This window comes from Conger conger, chromosome 13 (genome assembly GCF_963514075.1).
Source record: "Conger conger chromosome 13, fConCon1.1, whole genome shotgun sequence".
Classification (NCBI taxonomy): Eukaryota; Metazoa; Chordata; class Actinopteri; order Anguilliformes; family Congridae; genus Conger; species Conger conger.
This window is the reverse complement of record NC_083772.1, coordinates 10,187,770-10,205,694: the sequence shown is the minus strand read 5'-3', so window position 1 is coordinate 10,205,694 and position 17,925 is coordinate 10,187,770. Positions and strand designations below refer to the sequence as shown.

The window sequence follows — 17,925 nt, the reverse complement described above, 5'->3', positions numbered from 1 at the left end:
GTGTAATCAACTGCACATCACTCTGGATAAGAGTGTCTGCCTAATGTAATGTAAAGCACTTTATTAGGTATTTATTCTACTTATTTTTACATGTATTGGTCTTCTGCAACTGTAGCCTATCCACTGAAGAGATTTTAAGCGTTCTCTGTTCAGAGATGCTCTTCTGCATACCACTGTTGTAATGTGTGGTTATTTGCATTACTGTCACCTTCCTTTCAGCTTTGACCAGTCTGGGAATTCTCCACTGAGCTCTCTCATTAACAACATGTTTTTTCCCAGCAAACTCGAGAGACTGATGTGTGTGAAAATTCCAGCAGTTTCCAAAACACTCAAACCACCCTGTCTACCAACAACAATAATTTCACGGTAAAAGTCACTTAGATTTCATTTTTTTCCCATTCTGATATTTGGTCTGAAATACAGCAGACCCTGGTGACCATGTCTGCATGCTTTTATCCATTAAGTTGCTGCAACATGATTGGCTGAGTACATGTTTGCATTAACATGCTGGCTATAATATACTCAAAGAGATAGCGGACAGTTCAAGTGGTTATCCACACTGGTTGCTTTTTGTGTCGCACACCTCCATCACAGCTCACAACAGCTGTGGTGTAGAGTGTCGACATTTGTCACCTGATGGTGGTTGTGCAAAAACACACTGTAACCACTCTGGATTATGGGTAATCTTGCTACAAATGACTGCTCTACCTGTTACAGGCTGAAATGCAACTTGGCTGCCCCTAGAGTCAGAACCTCGCAGGTATTATTTCCCGGCCGGCAGCATTCTTGCCTAGATGACGTCAAATGAAACACGAAACTACTGTATATTAAATAAAGGCATTGCTTAATTTTGTGTGTAATGTCTTTATGAAACCAAAACAACTTAGGTCTCTTCCTGGCACTGCTCTGGGCTTTGGTGTTTTATTCTGACACGTACACTGAGCCGGTAAAGTGGTAGTTCGAGGATTTAATTGCTTTTAGGCAGGAAAGGCATTCAGTAACCTTTTTAGAATTAATTAGAAGCATAGTGACTAGTAGTTCCGCTTTGCTTTGGTTGGGTGGTTCCCCTGGACATTCCCTATTTTGATATCTTAAGCCCTCTTCAGTTTAGAGGACCGAGCAGAGGATTTTGCCTCTTGGGTATAGCCTTAACGAAACTCTTCCATTGAGGAATTTCTTTTTTCCCTGACCGTTATCTCTCAGGTCAATTTTCTGTTGGTGAAATGCCAGGGAGTTTTGGTTCCCTTTTTCAGTTATTTGTTTTCACACGACTCGCCCGTTACTTCGGACATTGCGTGCTAACTTACAAATACCCTGTTCAACCGATTTTGCGGTTTTATTTCAGTTGACATTTCACCAGGGAGTTTTTCTCATTTTCAGTTTTTTCCCTCTCCTCTAGTGGCCCCACCCATTTGTGAGGGGTTCAGTGGTTATCCAACTTATGGTGGGTGACTTTGTGATCCTGTCCCCGAGTTAGGTCAAAGGTTATTTGCCTTGCCTTTATATAATAGTATTAATAATACTACTATTGTTCCTTTTAATAAATTATTAATTTCATTTTATGATTCAGAAATGTGCTTGTTCACTAAATTAAGGAAGGCAATTAAGGAAAATGTAACTAGATTCTGATGACTAGCCTTGGTTTCTCTATAAACAGACATTGTATTGACGGTTGCTATCGTCAATGAGTTCCCCAGGTTCTGTGTCACATGCAAACAACTGCAGAGCAAGAAGTATAAATGCAGAGTTAATGCACCTGTACTATAATACACAACCCGGCTGAACAAACTGGATTTTTTTATTGATTTGATCTCTGCCTAGTTGATTGTGGTAAGCAATTTTTCTCATTCTACCCCTATCAAGAAGGTATTATTTGGAAGATTACCTATTTCAACAAGAAAAATACATGTACAGTAGTGCTCTTTATGAACATTGTGGTTTTTACTTTTGGGAAACGTTAAGAAAATCTGAAGTTTGAAAGTACATGAGGACACATTGATATACTTTTTTTGGCAGTTTTCTTTGCCCATTAGCATGTCATGCTGCAACTGGAAAGTATTTGGAAGACGTTGTTAGGAGAATCTTTTTGCTATTGTTAGACATTACCTCACATTTTGACAATTGTATTGGCTCAGTTCAAAACTCAGTACTTGACCTAAAAAGTCAGCCTCCCTTTGTCTATGGCAAATAAAGAGATTTATATAAACTGCTTGATGAATAATGTGATGATAAATAATGACTTGCAGGATTCTAGGTAGTTCTGTATGTCTGTGATCTTAAATGTTTTCTGAAATTAAAAATTAAGCAGCTGCATTAAATAGAAATAATTATAATTCTGTTTATTTTTTTATTTTTTTACTTACAGGACAAGTAAAGACAAAAAGAAAAGCAAAAAAGAATGAATCATTCATCTAACCTGAACTCCTTGAATTCCACCCTCTCTCTAAATACAGCTGTTGTGCATCCCCCATTTTTTTTCATTAATGGTTTTCACAACATACCCCATGCCAAATACTACTATGTTTTCCTATGCTTTGTTTTTGTGGTCTCTGTGTTGGGGAACTCCTTTGTCATATTTGTTATATATATAGAGCGCAGTTTTCACACCCCAAAGTATATGGGCGTTTTTAATTTGGCTGTAGCTGACTTGGGTGAAAGCACTGCTCTTATTCCAAATTTAATGGCAACATTTCTTTTTGATTCCCAGTACATCTCCTATGATGCTTGCTTGGCCAACATGTTTTTTGTATTTTACTTTTCCTTTTTGCAAGCTCTCACTCTTACCATTCTGGCATATGATAGATTGGTGGCAATATGCTTTCCACTGAGATACCATGCCATTGTCACAATGCCAGCCATTGCTGTGATGTTAGCAGCGGCATGGGGAATTACTGCACTTTTCATAATTTTATTAGCTACTTTAATTACCAGGTTGTCCTTTTGTAAATCCATAGTGGTAAAAAGCTACTTCTGTGATCATGGACCCATTTTCCGTTTGGCATGCAATGACTATCTGCCAAATTATATAATGGCATATGCTTGCATAATATTGTTCCTTTATTTACCATTCGTTTTGACTGTACTGTCATATGTGTTTATAGCAGGTGCTCTCTTTAAAATCTCTTCACAGGAAGGGCGGTTTAAAGCCATTAAGACTTGTTCTGCACACCTAATGCTGGTGGCTATATATTATCTTCCAATAATAGGCACCTACATTGCTGCGGATACTCATACCCTTCATCCAAATGCCAGAATAATCAATACATCACTTGCAATGGCCCTTCCTCCCATGATGAACCCAATCATTTATGTCCTGAACACAGAAGAGGTTAAGGAATTCTCAAAAAAACTTTTCAAAAGAAATAATCTTTTGAAATAATTAAGTAATTCTATATAATAGGAAATCTGCTGTTTACTGTTTACTGTATTTCCACAGTTTGTGGAAATATAATCTGATTTAATATAATTGATAATATATAATAATAATAATTATAATAATGTCTTTTGTCAACTAATTCTTGGTTAATGTATTTTATGGAACATTGCATTTCAAGTTTTTTAAATGTATTATTTATTTAATTCATTTTTAAATGGAGTTGAAGTACATTGATTCATGTTTGAATTTGTGGATTCTATTCTTGTTTGGTAATGTACTGTACTTTGTCACATATTCAGTTAGCTTAATGGTGACGTCATAAAGTTATTAACTCCCAACAGTAACTATCGTTACAGTTGAATGTACTTTCAAGCAATATTTAATTGAATCTCAAAGTTGCATTAAGGATGAATTGCAGAAAAATACTTGTATGATTGGCCTTAAATAATGATTTTGTTTTTGAACATATTTCTTCACATATAAGAACCTCTCACTGGTGTAATTACATCAGAAGTCTCCTAGGACCAAAGCAAGCCTTCTTTAGCAGCTCTCAATTAAGAGCTTCACGCCTGAGATCCAGCAGAGGAGTGATCTGAGTACCTGATGACTGTAGGTATCTGTGGGTGACTGTCAATGGGACATAGGATCCTTATGTTGATAACAAACCAACAGTGTACTCTGAACTAGAAGAAAATAGAAAGCAATGTGTCCCAGTATACAGTATGTGTGTCTGTGTATACTCTATTTATGATTCAATGAAATCAACCAATGGTTTCACAATTATTGACACCTCTCTTTTAATACTTTGTCCAAACACCCTTGGCAAAGATGACAGCCATAAGTCTCTTCCTAGAACTTCTGACCATTCCTGCAGAACTAGTCAGAATCATTATCTGTGGGTTTGTGCTTATGGACCCCCTCTTCAGTTCAGACCACATGTTTTGATGGAAATGAATTCTGGAAACTGAAATGGCCATTGCAGAACATGGATGTCGTTTTCACTTAACCATTTTGTCTATTTTGATTTAGAGTATGTTTGGAGTCATTGTCCTGCAGGACAATCTACCTATGACCCAGCGTCAGCTTACTAGCAGAGACAACCAGATTTTCTGCTAAAATGTATTGGTACTTTTCTGAACATCAATGACCCACCTCCATATTTAACAATAGGTATGAATTGCTTCTCCTTGTGCGCATTGCTCATTTGCTGCCAAACATGTTGATGGTGTCCATGGCCAAAATGTTCTCATCTGACCATAGCACTCTCTTCCAGTCATAATTTCAATGACATTTGGTAAAATATACCACCACATCGGTGTTTTGGCCTGGGCATGTATGACTGCCAAAGAAAAAAGTTAAGAGGACTAGTTCCCAAGAGAAGCGTTCGCTAAAGATGGCTGCAATACAGGCCTGGCAGAGCATCACCAGAGAAGACACATGGCATGCAAAGGAATAAACAGGACTACTTTGTGTCCCAAACATTATGGTGCCCTACAATTGGGGGGACTATGTATGAACACTGTTATAATTTGTACATGGTGAAACCAAAATGTATAAAAATGCCCTTAAAATCTGACAATGAACACTTTAACCACATGTGAGATGTTATTACAAATCTCAAATTGTGGAGTACAAATAAATAAATGATGGGCCTTTGTCCCAAACATTATAGAGGGCACTGTAGCTTTTCCAATGCTGATGGATGACAAAGTGATATTGCATGTTTTATTACCTAATTTCTATACTCTAGTGAGAGAGAAAGAGATGGAATGACACAATATACCTCCTTTAGACTGAGATATACTAAATTAAATAATTGACATTATTGACAATTTCACTGATCTTATTTTACAAAAATTGTCACGGGTCATTGTCATATGGTTTTGAGGAAAGGAGAGATGAGATTATTGAAGCATGAGAGGAGATGTACTGAGATAAAATTATATAGTTTTCCCATATGTTGAAAACTATATACTATGAACATAACATATACATAGATAATTATCTGTGTTGTTTATTATATGCAGCCTTTTTTCTTCATTATTGTTAAGGGTGCCAATAATTCTGGAACCCACTGTATGTGCCTCACAAATTTAATTTGAGGGCATTCACATTAATATTACATTATTGGCATTTTGGCAGACGCTCTTATCCAGAGCGACGTACAGTTGATTAGACTAAGCAGGAGACAATCCTCCCCTGGAGCAATTCAGGGTTAAGGGCCTTGCTCAAGGGCCCAACGGCTGTGCAGATCTTATTGTGGCTACACCGTGAATTAAACCACCGACCTTGCAGGTCACAGTCATGTACCTTAACCACTACACCACAGGCCGCCCGGTCAGGTCATTCGTAATGAATTATATCCATTTCCATACAAATTCCACACACAAGTCCACCAATTGTCTTGGACTATCTTACACTTGTTAGCATTAGGTTATTTTCCTTACACCATTCAATCAGGCCCTCCACTTTAGCCCTTAACCCTTTCTCATCACTGTTTGTTAAACACCATAATTATAGAGGTCACATCATTCTAACATACCGTAACTTTTCACTGCCCAAGAGACCAGTTAAAACTGTCTAAAACTGTCTAAAAACTGAGGCAAGGTGGTTGGCACAGAGTGGCCGGAGATGGTCAAATGGACCAAAAATGCCTTCCTACTATTTTGCTTGTGGAGCTGGGCCGTAATTGACCTGTGTAATTGTTACAGTGTTTGGTTTAACCCCTGGCATACAGTACAAAAGCCTATCCGTACTGTTAGTGCAGTTATTCTCACACCGCAAATACTGGAATTTTCTAATTACATTTTAAAATTAAATGTAAATAAATAAAAGTGCATGAGCAGAGCTTCAATTAGTTGTGAAAAGAATATCAGCACATATTTACATGATCATCAATGCCATCACATATAACCAGTTCTCCTCAGCTATAAGTGAGTGTTACGACCCAGGTTCTCGATCCGCTCTGGGTTTTTCTCTCTGCTCGTGTGCTCTGCTTGCAGGAATGGAAAGGTGGGCGGAGCTAAGGAGAACTGCGCCAGCGCTGATTTTTGGATTTGACGCACCTGGAAGCGGGGGTTTAAAAGCACAGCTTCTTCACCATTCTGGAGCTAGCTCATGTTAGCTTGTGGCTGCACTGCGAATGCGCCTTCCGCTCTCTGGCATTGTGTTCTGTATTTGGTTGTTGGCTTTGACACTTGTTAAAAAGGCCTGTATTTGGTTGTTGGCTTTGACACTTGTTAAAAAGGCTTGTATTTTGGATTTGAATACTAAGTCTAGAGTAAAAGAAGGTATTTAATAAATATTTGTAATTCCTTCACCTCGTTGTTTGTGTCCATTTTATGTTACGGCCAAATCGAGCCTTAGGTCGTAACAGTGAGTAATAAAAAATGTATTTGAATCATAAAATCGGGTATCCTTTATCGTCGTTTAAAATTGTAGATAGATGTACTCTGAGTTCTCCACACTGACACTTGAAGAATATTCATGGTAAGATCCGCAATGCACAGATGTTGCAAGTTCAATCAACTTGAAACACATATTTTGTTAAAAGGGTAAACAACCATTCTCAAAACAAGCAGAGGAGGCCACCAGGACCAAGGTTTGGAACTGCTATATTAGAGAGTAGAGTTGGGCCACAAAGTAGATTTTTCTTAGAAATCCTGTGTGTGTCCAAAATGATGCTGGCAAAGAACTGGTATTTGACTGATATCTTTACTGTTGCAATAGCACCTCTTCCTATTTCATACTGGAATATTAAATAAAGATGCAATTCACTATTGCTTGCCTTGGATTTAAAAGAAAATTGCATAAAATGTACCATTTGTGGAAGACTAGAACTGTAAAGGTAGTTAGTGTTGGCATTTAATAAATTCATGACATCCCCATTAAGTTAACTGAATATGTGACAAAGTACAGTACATTACTCAAAACAAACAAGAATAGAATCCACAAATTCAAACAGGAATTAATGTAATTCATCACATTTAATATTTTTTTGATAATACATTTAATAAACTTGAAATGTAAGGTTCCACCAAATATATTAACCAATAATTAGTAGACTAAACACAGATTATATTTTAGTTATTTTTCTTTTATTAAAGAACTGGTATTTGATTGTTACCTTTATTGTTACGATACGACTCTTGTTTTTTTTGTTTGTTTTTTTTTCAGATTTTTCCACTTTTTCTCCCAATTTGGTAGTCAATTGTACCCCATCTAATCCAATTAGAGTTAGTGTTAGATACACCGCACACACCCCGGCCCTTGGTGGCCCGAAAGAGAGCAACACGCCTTCTTCAAGCCGTCTCGTCTCATGAGTCATTGAGTACATTATAGACTCACTGAACACTTTGTTAGGCAGCCAGAATGTTAATGCAAACATGTACTCAGCCAATCATGTCGCAGCAATTTAATGGATAAAAGCATGCAGACATGGTCAAGAGGTTCAGCTGTATTTCAGACCAAATATCAGAATGGGAAAGAAATGTAATCTAAGTGACGTTAACCGTGAAATGATTGTTGTTGGTAGACAGAGTGGTTTGAGTGTTTCGGAAACTGCTGATCTCCTGCTGATTTTCACACACATCGGTCTCTAGAGTTTGCGGGGGAAAAAATGTGTTGTTAATGAGTGAGGTCAATGGAGAATTCCCAGACTGGTCAAAGCTGAAAGGAAGGTGACAGGAATGCAAATGACCACACATTACAACAGTGGTATGCAGAAGAGCTGGAAGCTTTCGAATGACACCAACATTATCTCTCTGCTACAGATATCAAGGGAGTTTTGTCCATTGCATTTTGAGTTCCACCAAATCCTGTTTTCGAGAAAAACGGCTTCAAAGTTTCGCTGTGTGATAGTAGTTGAAACTGGGAGACTACAAACACTGGGAAAATGAAACTCTGGGGCTATAACTTGTCATCTTATGTTTGTAAAACTATATTTTTACTCTGAACATTTACTCTTGACATTAACACATACAGACCCTGAAAGCAAACACATTAACATGTAGCCACGACCACGAATGCAGCTGATATGGTTTGTGATTGGTGAAAGGTGACAAGCCGGCTGGCCTTCAAATTACGTAAAACTATCTATTTCCCCATGTTTTAAGCATTTAAAACTGCATATTTTGAATTTAATTTCACATTGAGACATACAAATCATGAAAGCCAAGACATGAATTATAATAATTGTGCAAAAGCATTTAATGATGCAATGTTGCAGCACACTATAAAACCACTATGAACTCTGAACGAGAAGTCTTTGTTCGCCAGAAGGGGAGATCCTGTGAGCTCTGGTCTTACTTAATCAAGTGAATGAAGTGAGTCAGTCAAAAGAGTCCTTCTTTGGACCGAAGGAATCGAAAGTGTAAAAGAATTGCATTGTACTCCACACCACCTAGATTTCTTATACCTGCACTAAGGAAGAGATTGAACTGCGCTGTTTTTAAAGGGAAAGAAATGGGACAATAAAAATGATACATCACATCCACAGTTAATTTATCAAACCAGCCTCTTTCAACAACTGCTCTGCTATTGTGTTAAAGCCTGGTGTTAAGAAATTATGAAAATGTTGTTGGACACTAATTTGCCAGGCCTCCAGTCACCACTAGCTTTGACAATTGCACCTTGACTGTTACATATAGGCCCAGCATGGCTTAAGAGGGTAAACAATCCTTCTCAAAATCAGCAGAGGAGTCCCCCAGGAACAAGATTTGGAACTGCTGTGTTAGAGAGTAGAGTTGGGCCGCAGAAATGGGATTTTTTTTCTTACAGTTTTATCTTAGAAATGCTTGACTAATAAGGCTTGTGTTACTAGTGTGTCCAATATCATGCTGGCAAACTGGTATTTGACTGGTATCTTTACTGTTGCAATAGCGACACTTGCTATTTTATACTGGAATATTAAATAAAGATGCAATTAACTATTCCTTACCTTAGGTTTTGTTTTAATTGCAGAAAAAGTACCATTTGTGGAAGAGTAGAACTGTCAAGGTAGTTAGTGTTGGCATCTAATAATTTAATGACATCCCCATTAATCTAACTGTAAACGTGACAAAGTACAGTACATTACTCAAATCAAACAAGAATAGAATCCACAAATTCACACATGAATCAATTCATCACATTTAATAATGATTTTTCAAATGAATAATACATTTAATAAACTTGAAAGGTAATGTTCCTTTACACTGTTAGCTTTATTGTTGCGATACCAACTCATGGGATTTTAAACTGGAATATTGAATAAAGATGCAATTAACTATTGCTTGCGTCAGATGTCAAAATATCTGCATTCATTTGTGGAAGAGTAGAACTGTAACGATAGTTACTGTTGACAGTTAATAACTTCCTGACATCACCATTAAGCTAACTAAATATGTGACAAAGTACAGTACATTACTCAAACCAAACAAGAATAGAATCCACAAATTCAAACACAAATCAATGCAATTTAATAATACATATAATAAGCTTGAAATGAATTTTGTTTCACAAAATATATTAACCAAGAATTAGTTGACTAAACACAGATTATATTAAATCAGCCTATCCTTTTTCACAAACTGTGGAAAATCCGAAACAGTAAACAGCAGATTTCCAGTTGTACTTAATCATTTAATTATTTGATCATTTCAGTTGTCTTTTTGTTCTTTTGAAAAGTTTTTTTGAGAATTCCTTAACCTCTTCTGTGTTCAGGACATAAATGATTGGGTTCATCATGGGAGGAAGGGCCATTGCAAGTGATGTATTGATTATTCTGGCATTTGGATGAAGGGTATGAGTATCCGCAGCAATGTAGGTGCCTATTATTGGAAGATAATATATAGCCACCAGCATTAGGTGTGCAGAACAAGTCTTAATGGCTTTAAATCGCCCTTCCTGTGAAGAGATTTTAAAGAGTGCACCAGCAATAAACACATATGACAGTACAGTCAAAATTAATGGTAAATAAAGGAACAATATTACGCAAGCATATGCCATGATATCATTTGGAAGATTGTCATTGCATGCCAAACGGAAAATGGGTCCATGATCACAGAAGTAGCTTTTTACCACTATGGATTTACAAAAGGACAACCTGGTAATTAAGCTAACTAATGAAATAATGAAAAGTGCAGTAATTCCCCACGCCACTGCTAACATCACAGCGATGGCTGGCATTGTGACAATGGCATGGTATCTCAGTGGAAAACATATTGCCACCAATCTGTCATAGGCCAGAATGGTAAGAGTGAGAGCTTGCAAAAAGGAAAAGTAAAATACAAAAAACATGTTGGCCAAGCAAGCATCATAAGAGATGTACTGGGAATCAAAAAGAAACATTTCAATTAAATTTGGAATTAGAGAAGTGCTTTCACCGAGGTCAGCTACAGCCAAATTAAAAACGCCCATATACTTTGGGGTGTGAAAACTGCGCTCTATATATATAACAAACATGACAAAGGAGTTCCCCAACACAGAGACCACAAAAACAAAGCATAGGAAAACATAGTAGTACTTGGCATGGGGTATGTTATTCAAACCATTAATGAAAAAAAATGGGGGATGCACAACAGCTGTATTTAGAGAGAGGGTGGAATTCAGGGAGTTCAGGTTAGATGAATGATTCATTCTTTTTGCTTTTGTTTTTGTCTTTACTTGTCCTGTAAGGAAAAAAATACATGAACGGAATTATTTCTATTTAATGCAGCTGATTTTTTTTTCAATTTCAGAAAACATTTAAGATTTCATAGACATACGGAGCTATCTAGAATCCTTCAAGTCATTATTTATCATCACATTATTCATAAAAGGGAGACAAAGGGAGGCTGACTTTTTAGGTCAAGTACTGAGCTTTGAATTGAGCAAATACAATTGTCAAAATGTGAGGTAATGTCTGAAAATAGCAATACAGTTCCCACTTACAATCTTCCAAATACATTCCAGTGGTAGAATGATGTGCTAATGGCCAAAGAAAACAATGCCAAAGAAAGTATATCAATGTGTCCTCATTTACTTTCACACTTCAAACTTCCGACATTTCCTGAAAGTAAAAAACATCCCATTCATGAAGAGCATTATTGTAAATGTATTTTTCTTATGGAAATAGGTAATCTTCCAAATAATACCTTCTTAAAATGCGAAGAATGTGAAATAAATTGCTCACCACAATCAACTAGGCAGAGATCAAGGGGGAAAAAATCCAGTTTCTTCAACCTGGTTGCGTATTATAGTACAGGCACATTAGCTCTGCATTTATACTTCTTGCTCTGCAGTTTTTTACATGTGACACAGTAATGAACCTGGGGAACTCATTGACACTAGCAACTGTCAACACAATGTCTGTTTATAGAGAAATCAGGGCTAGTTATCAGAATCTAAATACATGTTCCTTAATTTCCTGCCTTAATTTAGTGAACAAGTACATTTCAGAATCGTAGAGGAAAATTTTTCTTTTTTTTCAAGAAACAATAGTAGTAGTATTAATACTTTTATTAAATACAAGCCGAATAACCTTTAGCCTAACTCAAACCTAAGATGTTTTGTTTCATAAAGACATTACACACAAAATTAAGCAATGCCTTTATTCACAGGCTATTAGAAAAAAGGGGTTGTTATTAGTGGGCAGTCAATATCAAACAGCAGCTAAATAGCAAAAATAAATATTTATCAAAAATAACAAGAATAAGTGAAATGTAGCCAAAAGCCACAATGAGCAGATTTCACGCCTTTACACTGAGACGGGTGCGTGGGGGTTGGACCCAAAATGCACGACTCCCGTCAGGGCTTTATTAAGGGATTGTCCAACCAAAGTTCATATACAGTTAATCCAGCCAAAAACCAAAGTTCAATACAGAGGGAGAAGGCAGTCTCGAAATCGGTACACCATGCAAAAAATCCAGTAACCAGGAAGGCTGTCAGCAGGGCAGTAGTGCAGACGGATGGTAGGCAGGCTCGGATTCGAAGACGGTGCAAGAGTCAAGACCGCAGTCCGCTCCGCGGGGCAAAAGTACAAGGACAACAGGCAAGAGTTTGTGGTACAGGCAGGTAATGGTCAACAAAACAGATGTCAATAACGATGATCATATCAACAGGCTTGGATCTTAAAAGGTAATCAATGGCTCGGAAAACCGCTCAAAAGTGCACTGACAAACAGGAGGCAACTATTTTGCAAAGACATGACTTGAACACTGAGCTTACATGCAGATGTAGACAGGTTAGTAAATTAGTAAATTAGTAAATGACATGCACAAGAACGTAAGGTAAACATAAACACATGGTTAGAATGTTAGTATTACCCAATCCTGATCTCACGTGAGTAGATTAGTAAGTACACATGGGAAAATGAAACCATTAGGGAAGCATGAGCGACAGCAAAGCCGAGAGAGAAAGTATGAACGCAAGGTTTGCGGAAAGACACAAAAAAGTGTACGCTAAACAATGAACAGGAAAACATAACATGAATCAAACTTAAACCCTGACAAAACAAGAAACAAACTGTGACAGGAATAAACTATATAATGTGACATGACAAGACTAAAAAATAAATCATGACCTGACAATGAAACAAAACAAGAAATACAGTAAATCCTCAAATTGTGTCCGGGATTCTATTTGAAGCCGGGCCTCAGATAATAGCCGGGGGCGTGGCCGATTCGGACAAATAAAGGCCGGCCCCCAAATACAAGCCGGGGTAATATTGCCTACCAGTAGGGCTATCAGTCCATGAGCACTAGAAGACATTGTTTCGATTTAACTCAATGAAATAAAAGAGCTCTTCTTAATATTTTATATTGTTGGTTGGTTTAATACTGTTGCCAATGAAAAGTCGTTGTCCTACACCATGGGTCTCCAACACGTTGCTCTCAAGCTACCAGTTGCTTGCCGCCCCCTTCTAAGTAGCTTGCCAAAAGTTCAAGCAGTATACATTTAAACACAATTGTTGCCGCGAGGCATTCCAGCCTACGAATTTAATAAAAAGTAAATCAGGCAAAATTTAAAATTAACTCAATTAAGGCTACTTGGCTACGCAATAAGGTTTCCATGTATTTACAGCACAGCGCACGTTCAATGAATGAATGAAAGCGGCTGCCTTGGCTCGCAATAAACAGACGGGTGGAAATCCCGACACTCTTTCAACTACATAAAACTTAACACTGAACCATCAAATACCCCCCAGATTTCAGTGCCCATCAGTCCCAACATTTAGCAATAGAATCAAACAGTCCAATGGTAAATTAAATCCCAAACCAAAGGGAAAATCTTTTGATAGCGGTATGCTGCTCCAAACAAAACGCATGTCTCACAATAAAACGCACTTCAGGAAAAAAAGATCCTTAACTTGCTGTTATCTACGCTAATTTGTTATTGTTCATGAAGGCGTGTCTGGCAAGTTGTTATTTTATGGATTCTGGACTTGCATGTGATTTATTGTGTTTGAGAATATTTGCAATAAACTAAGTCTGTTAAGACTGACACTATGACTTACCAAACGGTGTTTCCTGATTAGCCTACACTAATTGATTTCTGAACAGTTACAGGAAGTGTTTAACAGTGTTGGCCCACTTTAAGTATAGCCTTTTACTTTATTTCTAAGAATAAAATTCTACAACAGAAGCCTAATAAGAAATAAAGGCCTGCCTCAAATACAAGCCTGCCCCAAATAAAGGCCTGTGCTTTGTGCAGCCTAAGAAAATAAAAGACCCCGGACACAATTTGAGGATTTACGGTAAAACATAAAAACGTGGCGAGACTAGACTACCAAAATATGTCACATGACAATAAAATAACTAAGAAAATAACTAAACATGAAACAGACTATGACACCTGACATTCTCCCATTTGTCACCTCCCTTGTTAACTCCTCCCTGTCTCTGGCTGTTTTCCAGCAACCTCCAAGAGGGCCTACATCACCCCGCTGCTAAAAAAGCCTACTCTGGATCCCTCCATCATCCAGAACTACTGCCCAGTATCTCTTCTTCGTTTTCTATCTAAACCCATAGAACGAGCCACTTCTAGTCAACTTCCTTCTTTCTTTTCTAACAACAACCTGCTAGACCCCCATCAGTCTGGCTTCAGATCTGGCCACTCGACGGAGACCACGCTCCTCTCCATCAGTGAATCACTCCATGCCGCACGAGCAGCCTCCCTCTCTTCTGTCCTCATTCTTCTAGATCTCTCTGGTGCCTTCGACACTGTGGATCACTCCATCCTCCTGTCCGCCCTGTCAGCAACGGGCATCTGTGGCACAGCCCTGGACTGGATTGAGTCCTACCTCTCTGGTCGCTCCTTCCAGGTTGCCTGGGCTGGTACGGTATCGACACCTCGGCCCCTTGCCACAGGAGTTCCCCAGGGCTCAGTCCTAGGCCTGCTTCTTTTTTCTCTTTACACTCATTCCCTAGGCCCTGTGATCACTGCACATGGGCTATCCTACCACTGCTATGCAGACGATACCCAACTCTCTCATTCCCACCATCTGACACACAGGTTTCAGCCCGTATCTCTGCTTGCCTGAGTGACATCCAGAGCAACCACCATCTAAAGCTCAACCCAGGTAAGACTAAAATGATATTCATCCCTGCTAATACCTCTCCCCATCTGGATACCATACTTACGCCATCACCCAGTGCAAGGAACCTTGGCGTGGTGATGGACAGCAGACTGTCCCTCTCCGAGAACATTGTGGCGGTGACCCGGTCATGCAGGTTCTTCCTATTCAACATACGGAGAATCCGCCCCTTTCTCACCCCCTACTCGACCCAGCTCCTGCTCCAGGCGATGGTTCTGTCCTGCCTGGACTACTGCAATTCCCTCTTGGCTGGCCTCCCAGTGTCCGCCATCAGACCCCTCCAACTTATCCAGAATGCAGCAACTCGTCTGGTCTTCAACCTTCCCAAATACTCACGTCACCCCCCTGCTTACTTCCCTCCACTGGCTGCCTGTCATGGCACTGGCTGCCTGTGCTAGTCTTCCAAGCAGTTAAGGGGTCTTCCCCAGCATACCTACAAAAAAATTTGTAGACCCTACACCCCTGCCAGACCTCTTCGTTCAGCCTCCACAGGCCACTTGGCACCTCCCCCTCTCTGAACTTCTGAACTCACGACTACTGTCTGTTCTGGCTCCACGGTGGTGGAATGAACTCCTCGTTGAGGTCAGAACTGTAGAATCTCTCCCCACCTTCAAGCGCAAACTGAAGACGCACCTCTTCAAGCAGCACCTCTCCCCGTCCCTCCCTACCTCCCTGTGAACCTTATGTAACCGGGTGCATAAATGTAAGGTTCAACCTAAAGTACGCCCAGTCACACAATATAACAGAGGCCCCCTTTACAGTTTGATAATAACAAGACAGAGACGTGGTCTAAGTTAAATGCAATTACTTTATTAAATCAATTCTGATGCTGGAAGGCAATAATGAGGTTAAGACAAATGCTCATATTCGTATAAAAATATATTTATTTTGAATGTCAATTTTACCAGAATAAATAGGAATAAAATAGACTGATGTAAAGCTGAAGGATGGTGGGTGACGACGCTGATGGGATGGGGCATACTCACCTTCAGGGCTTCCAATGTGTAGTTACAACCCAGTGCTCTCTCACAGCAAGCCTTACTACAAACAAGGTGATACTATATGTGATTCAGGTGCCATTAACACTTACACACTAACACGTGAGGAGGGTACCCCTATTGACTAACCCCGCCACCAATCAGCACCGAGCCCACCATACAACAAGACAAGTCCTAAAAGTCCAAGAAATAACCTAACTACAGCCTACCTATACCAGTTGCTTCAATACATGAAAATAAAGAAAATAGAAAAGTACAAGTGCGCCTCTAAGAAGCCACACCAAGAAGACTCCAGGCACGGAGGTGTAATATAGGCTACACACCACGCGCACCAGCCGCTGCGCACCTTAGGTCGTCCGGCCAACAACTAGTCTATAGCCGTGCAACACGGGACACTAGCGAACGTACTCAACAGCAGGCGGGTTCCGCCTGCCTGATAAGCGCAACCAAACGAACTTCAAACAAAACAGCGAGGCAAAACAGCAGTGACTATTGCACCGACAAAGTGAAGCAAGTCACTGTTAATCTGGTATTTTATAATTAAAATCAGAATATACATGCAGCAAAACGGTACATTACCAAACAATCCATGGAATTCTAAGTTGCGCGAGTTGTTACTTCCGTGTTTCGGAAAAGACTCCGCAAACAGAAGCATCTTAATAAATGAATTAGAAGAAAATAACATTACTGTCGATAAATGTCAAGTAATTACAACTATAAAAATATAGCCCACCGACCGAAATCAGGGGACACAGCTAAATCGCGACAAATTACCCAACAGACAGCAAGCTGCAACCAAAGCATTGTGTTAATCTGCGGTGTTCCTAACCCACGCAATATTATCAGGGGAAAACAGAATAGATGTTCTCTTACCTCTCATGGTAAGGCAGGCAGACATGAGGAGAGGACGAGACAGGAAACAGGAAATCAATCAGAAAGATCACAGGAAGCGAAAGGAAAAACATTTAAAAGGTAGGGAGCCAAGAGATTGGTTCAAAAGATGAGGTCCTGCCGGTGCCACTCCCCCACCCCAATTACTGCACCATTAGGGACAACAACTCGCCTTGTCACACTTAGTTGTTGTCTTTCTGTGATTTACTTTTTTGTGTATCGGTATTTTTAGTTGGCTAGGTAAGCAGTGTTTGGCTAGTTAAGTTTGGTCACTTTTGCTTTGTTGTCTGTTTGTTTATTTGTTTGTTTAAAAAAAAAGAATAAAAAAAATTAAAATAGGCCCTGGTCCTTATCTTTGTTGTCCAGGTAGCAGTTGAAATTGTACTTCCCTCTAGGGTCTTTCAGTGCACTTATCCCTGGTTATGGGTATGCACTTTGTTGTACGTCGCTCTGGATAAGAGCGTCTGCCAAATGCCTTTCATGTAATGTAATGTAATGTAGGTGGTGTGGAGTACAATGTAATTATTTTTCACGTTAGATTCCTTCAGTCAAAAGAAGGACTCTTTTGAATGACTCACTTCCTTTACTTGATTCAGTAAGGCCAGAGCTCATAGGATCTCCCCTTCTGGCGAACAAAGACTTCTCGTTCATCGTGGGTTTATAGTGTACTGCAACATTGTGTCATTAAATGCTTTTACACAATCATTATAATTCATGTCTTGGCTTTCATGATTTGTATGTCTTAATGTGAAATTCAATTCAAATTATGTCGTTTACAATTCTTAAAACATAGTGAGGTAGCCACAGAGTTTTACGTCATTTGGAGGCTAGCCAGCTCGTCACCATTCACCAGGCACAAACTATATCAGCTGTGTCCGTGGTCTACATGTTAATGTATTTGCTTTCAGGGTCTGTTTGTCTTCATGTCAAGAGTAAATGTTCAGAGTAAAAATATAGTTTTACATACATAAGATGACAAGTTACAGCCCCAGAGTTTCATTATCCCAGTGTTTGTAGTCTCCCAGTTTCAACTACCATCACAACTACCTTCAGCGAAGCTTTGCAGCCGTTTTTCTCGAAAACAGGATTTGGTGGAACTCAAAATG

The 17,925-nt window shown here is 39.0% G+C and overlaps 2 protein-coding genes across 2 annotated transcripts; one reads left to right on the top strand and one right to left on the bottom strand.

The window, feature by feature from the left end:
• Window positions 1-2,398: 2,398 nt before the first annotated feature.
• Window positions 2,399-6,436, top strand: LOC133108314 (olfactory receptor 1-like). Its single transcript, XM_061217787.1, has 3 exons — window positions 2,399-3,362; window positions 4,043-4,076; window positions 6,379-6,436. Exons 1-3 carry the CDS (start codon window positions 2,399-2,401, stop codon window positions 6,434-6,436), a joined length of 1,056 nt encoding a protein of 351 aa, XP_061073771.1.
• Window positions 6,437-10,009: 3,573 nt separating this feature from the next.
• On the bottom strand, window positions 10,010-10,993 carry LOC133108312 (olfactory receptor 1-like). Its single transcript, XM_061217785.1, has one exon. It carries the CDS (start codon window positions 10,991-10,993, stop codon window positions 10,010-10,012), a length of 984 nt encoding a protein of 327 aa, XP_061073769.1.
• Between the last annotated feature and the right edge of the window lie 6,932 nt (window positions 10,994-17,925).

Excerpts from the sequence above, each read along its gene's own strand:
- LOC133108314 (XM_061217787.1), top strand. The coding sequence starts at position 2,399 with ATGAATCATTCATCTAACCTGAACTCCTTGAATTCCACCCTCTCTCTA. Across the intron at positions 3,363-4,042 it reads AAAAAAACTTTTCAAAAGAA|CAACAGTGTACTCTGAACTA; the intron begins ATAATCTTTTGA and ends TTGATAACAAAC. Across the intron at positions 4,077-6,378 it reads GAACTAGAAGAAAATAGAAA|GAATGGAAAGGTGGGCGGAG; the intron begins GCAATGTGTCCC and ends CTCTGCTTGCAG.
- LOC133108312 (XM_061217785.1), bottom strand. The coding sequence starts at position 10,993 with ATGAATCATTCATCTAACCTGAACTCCCTGAATTCCACCCTCTCTCTA.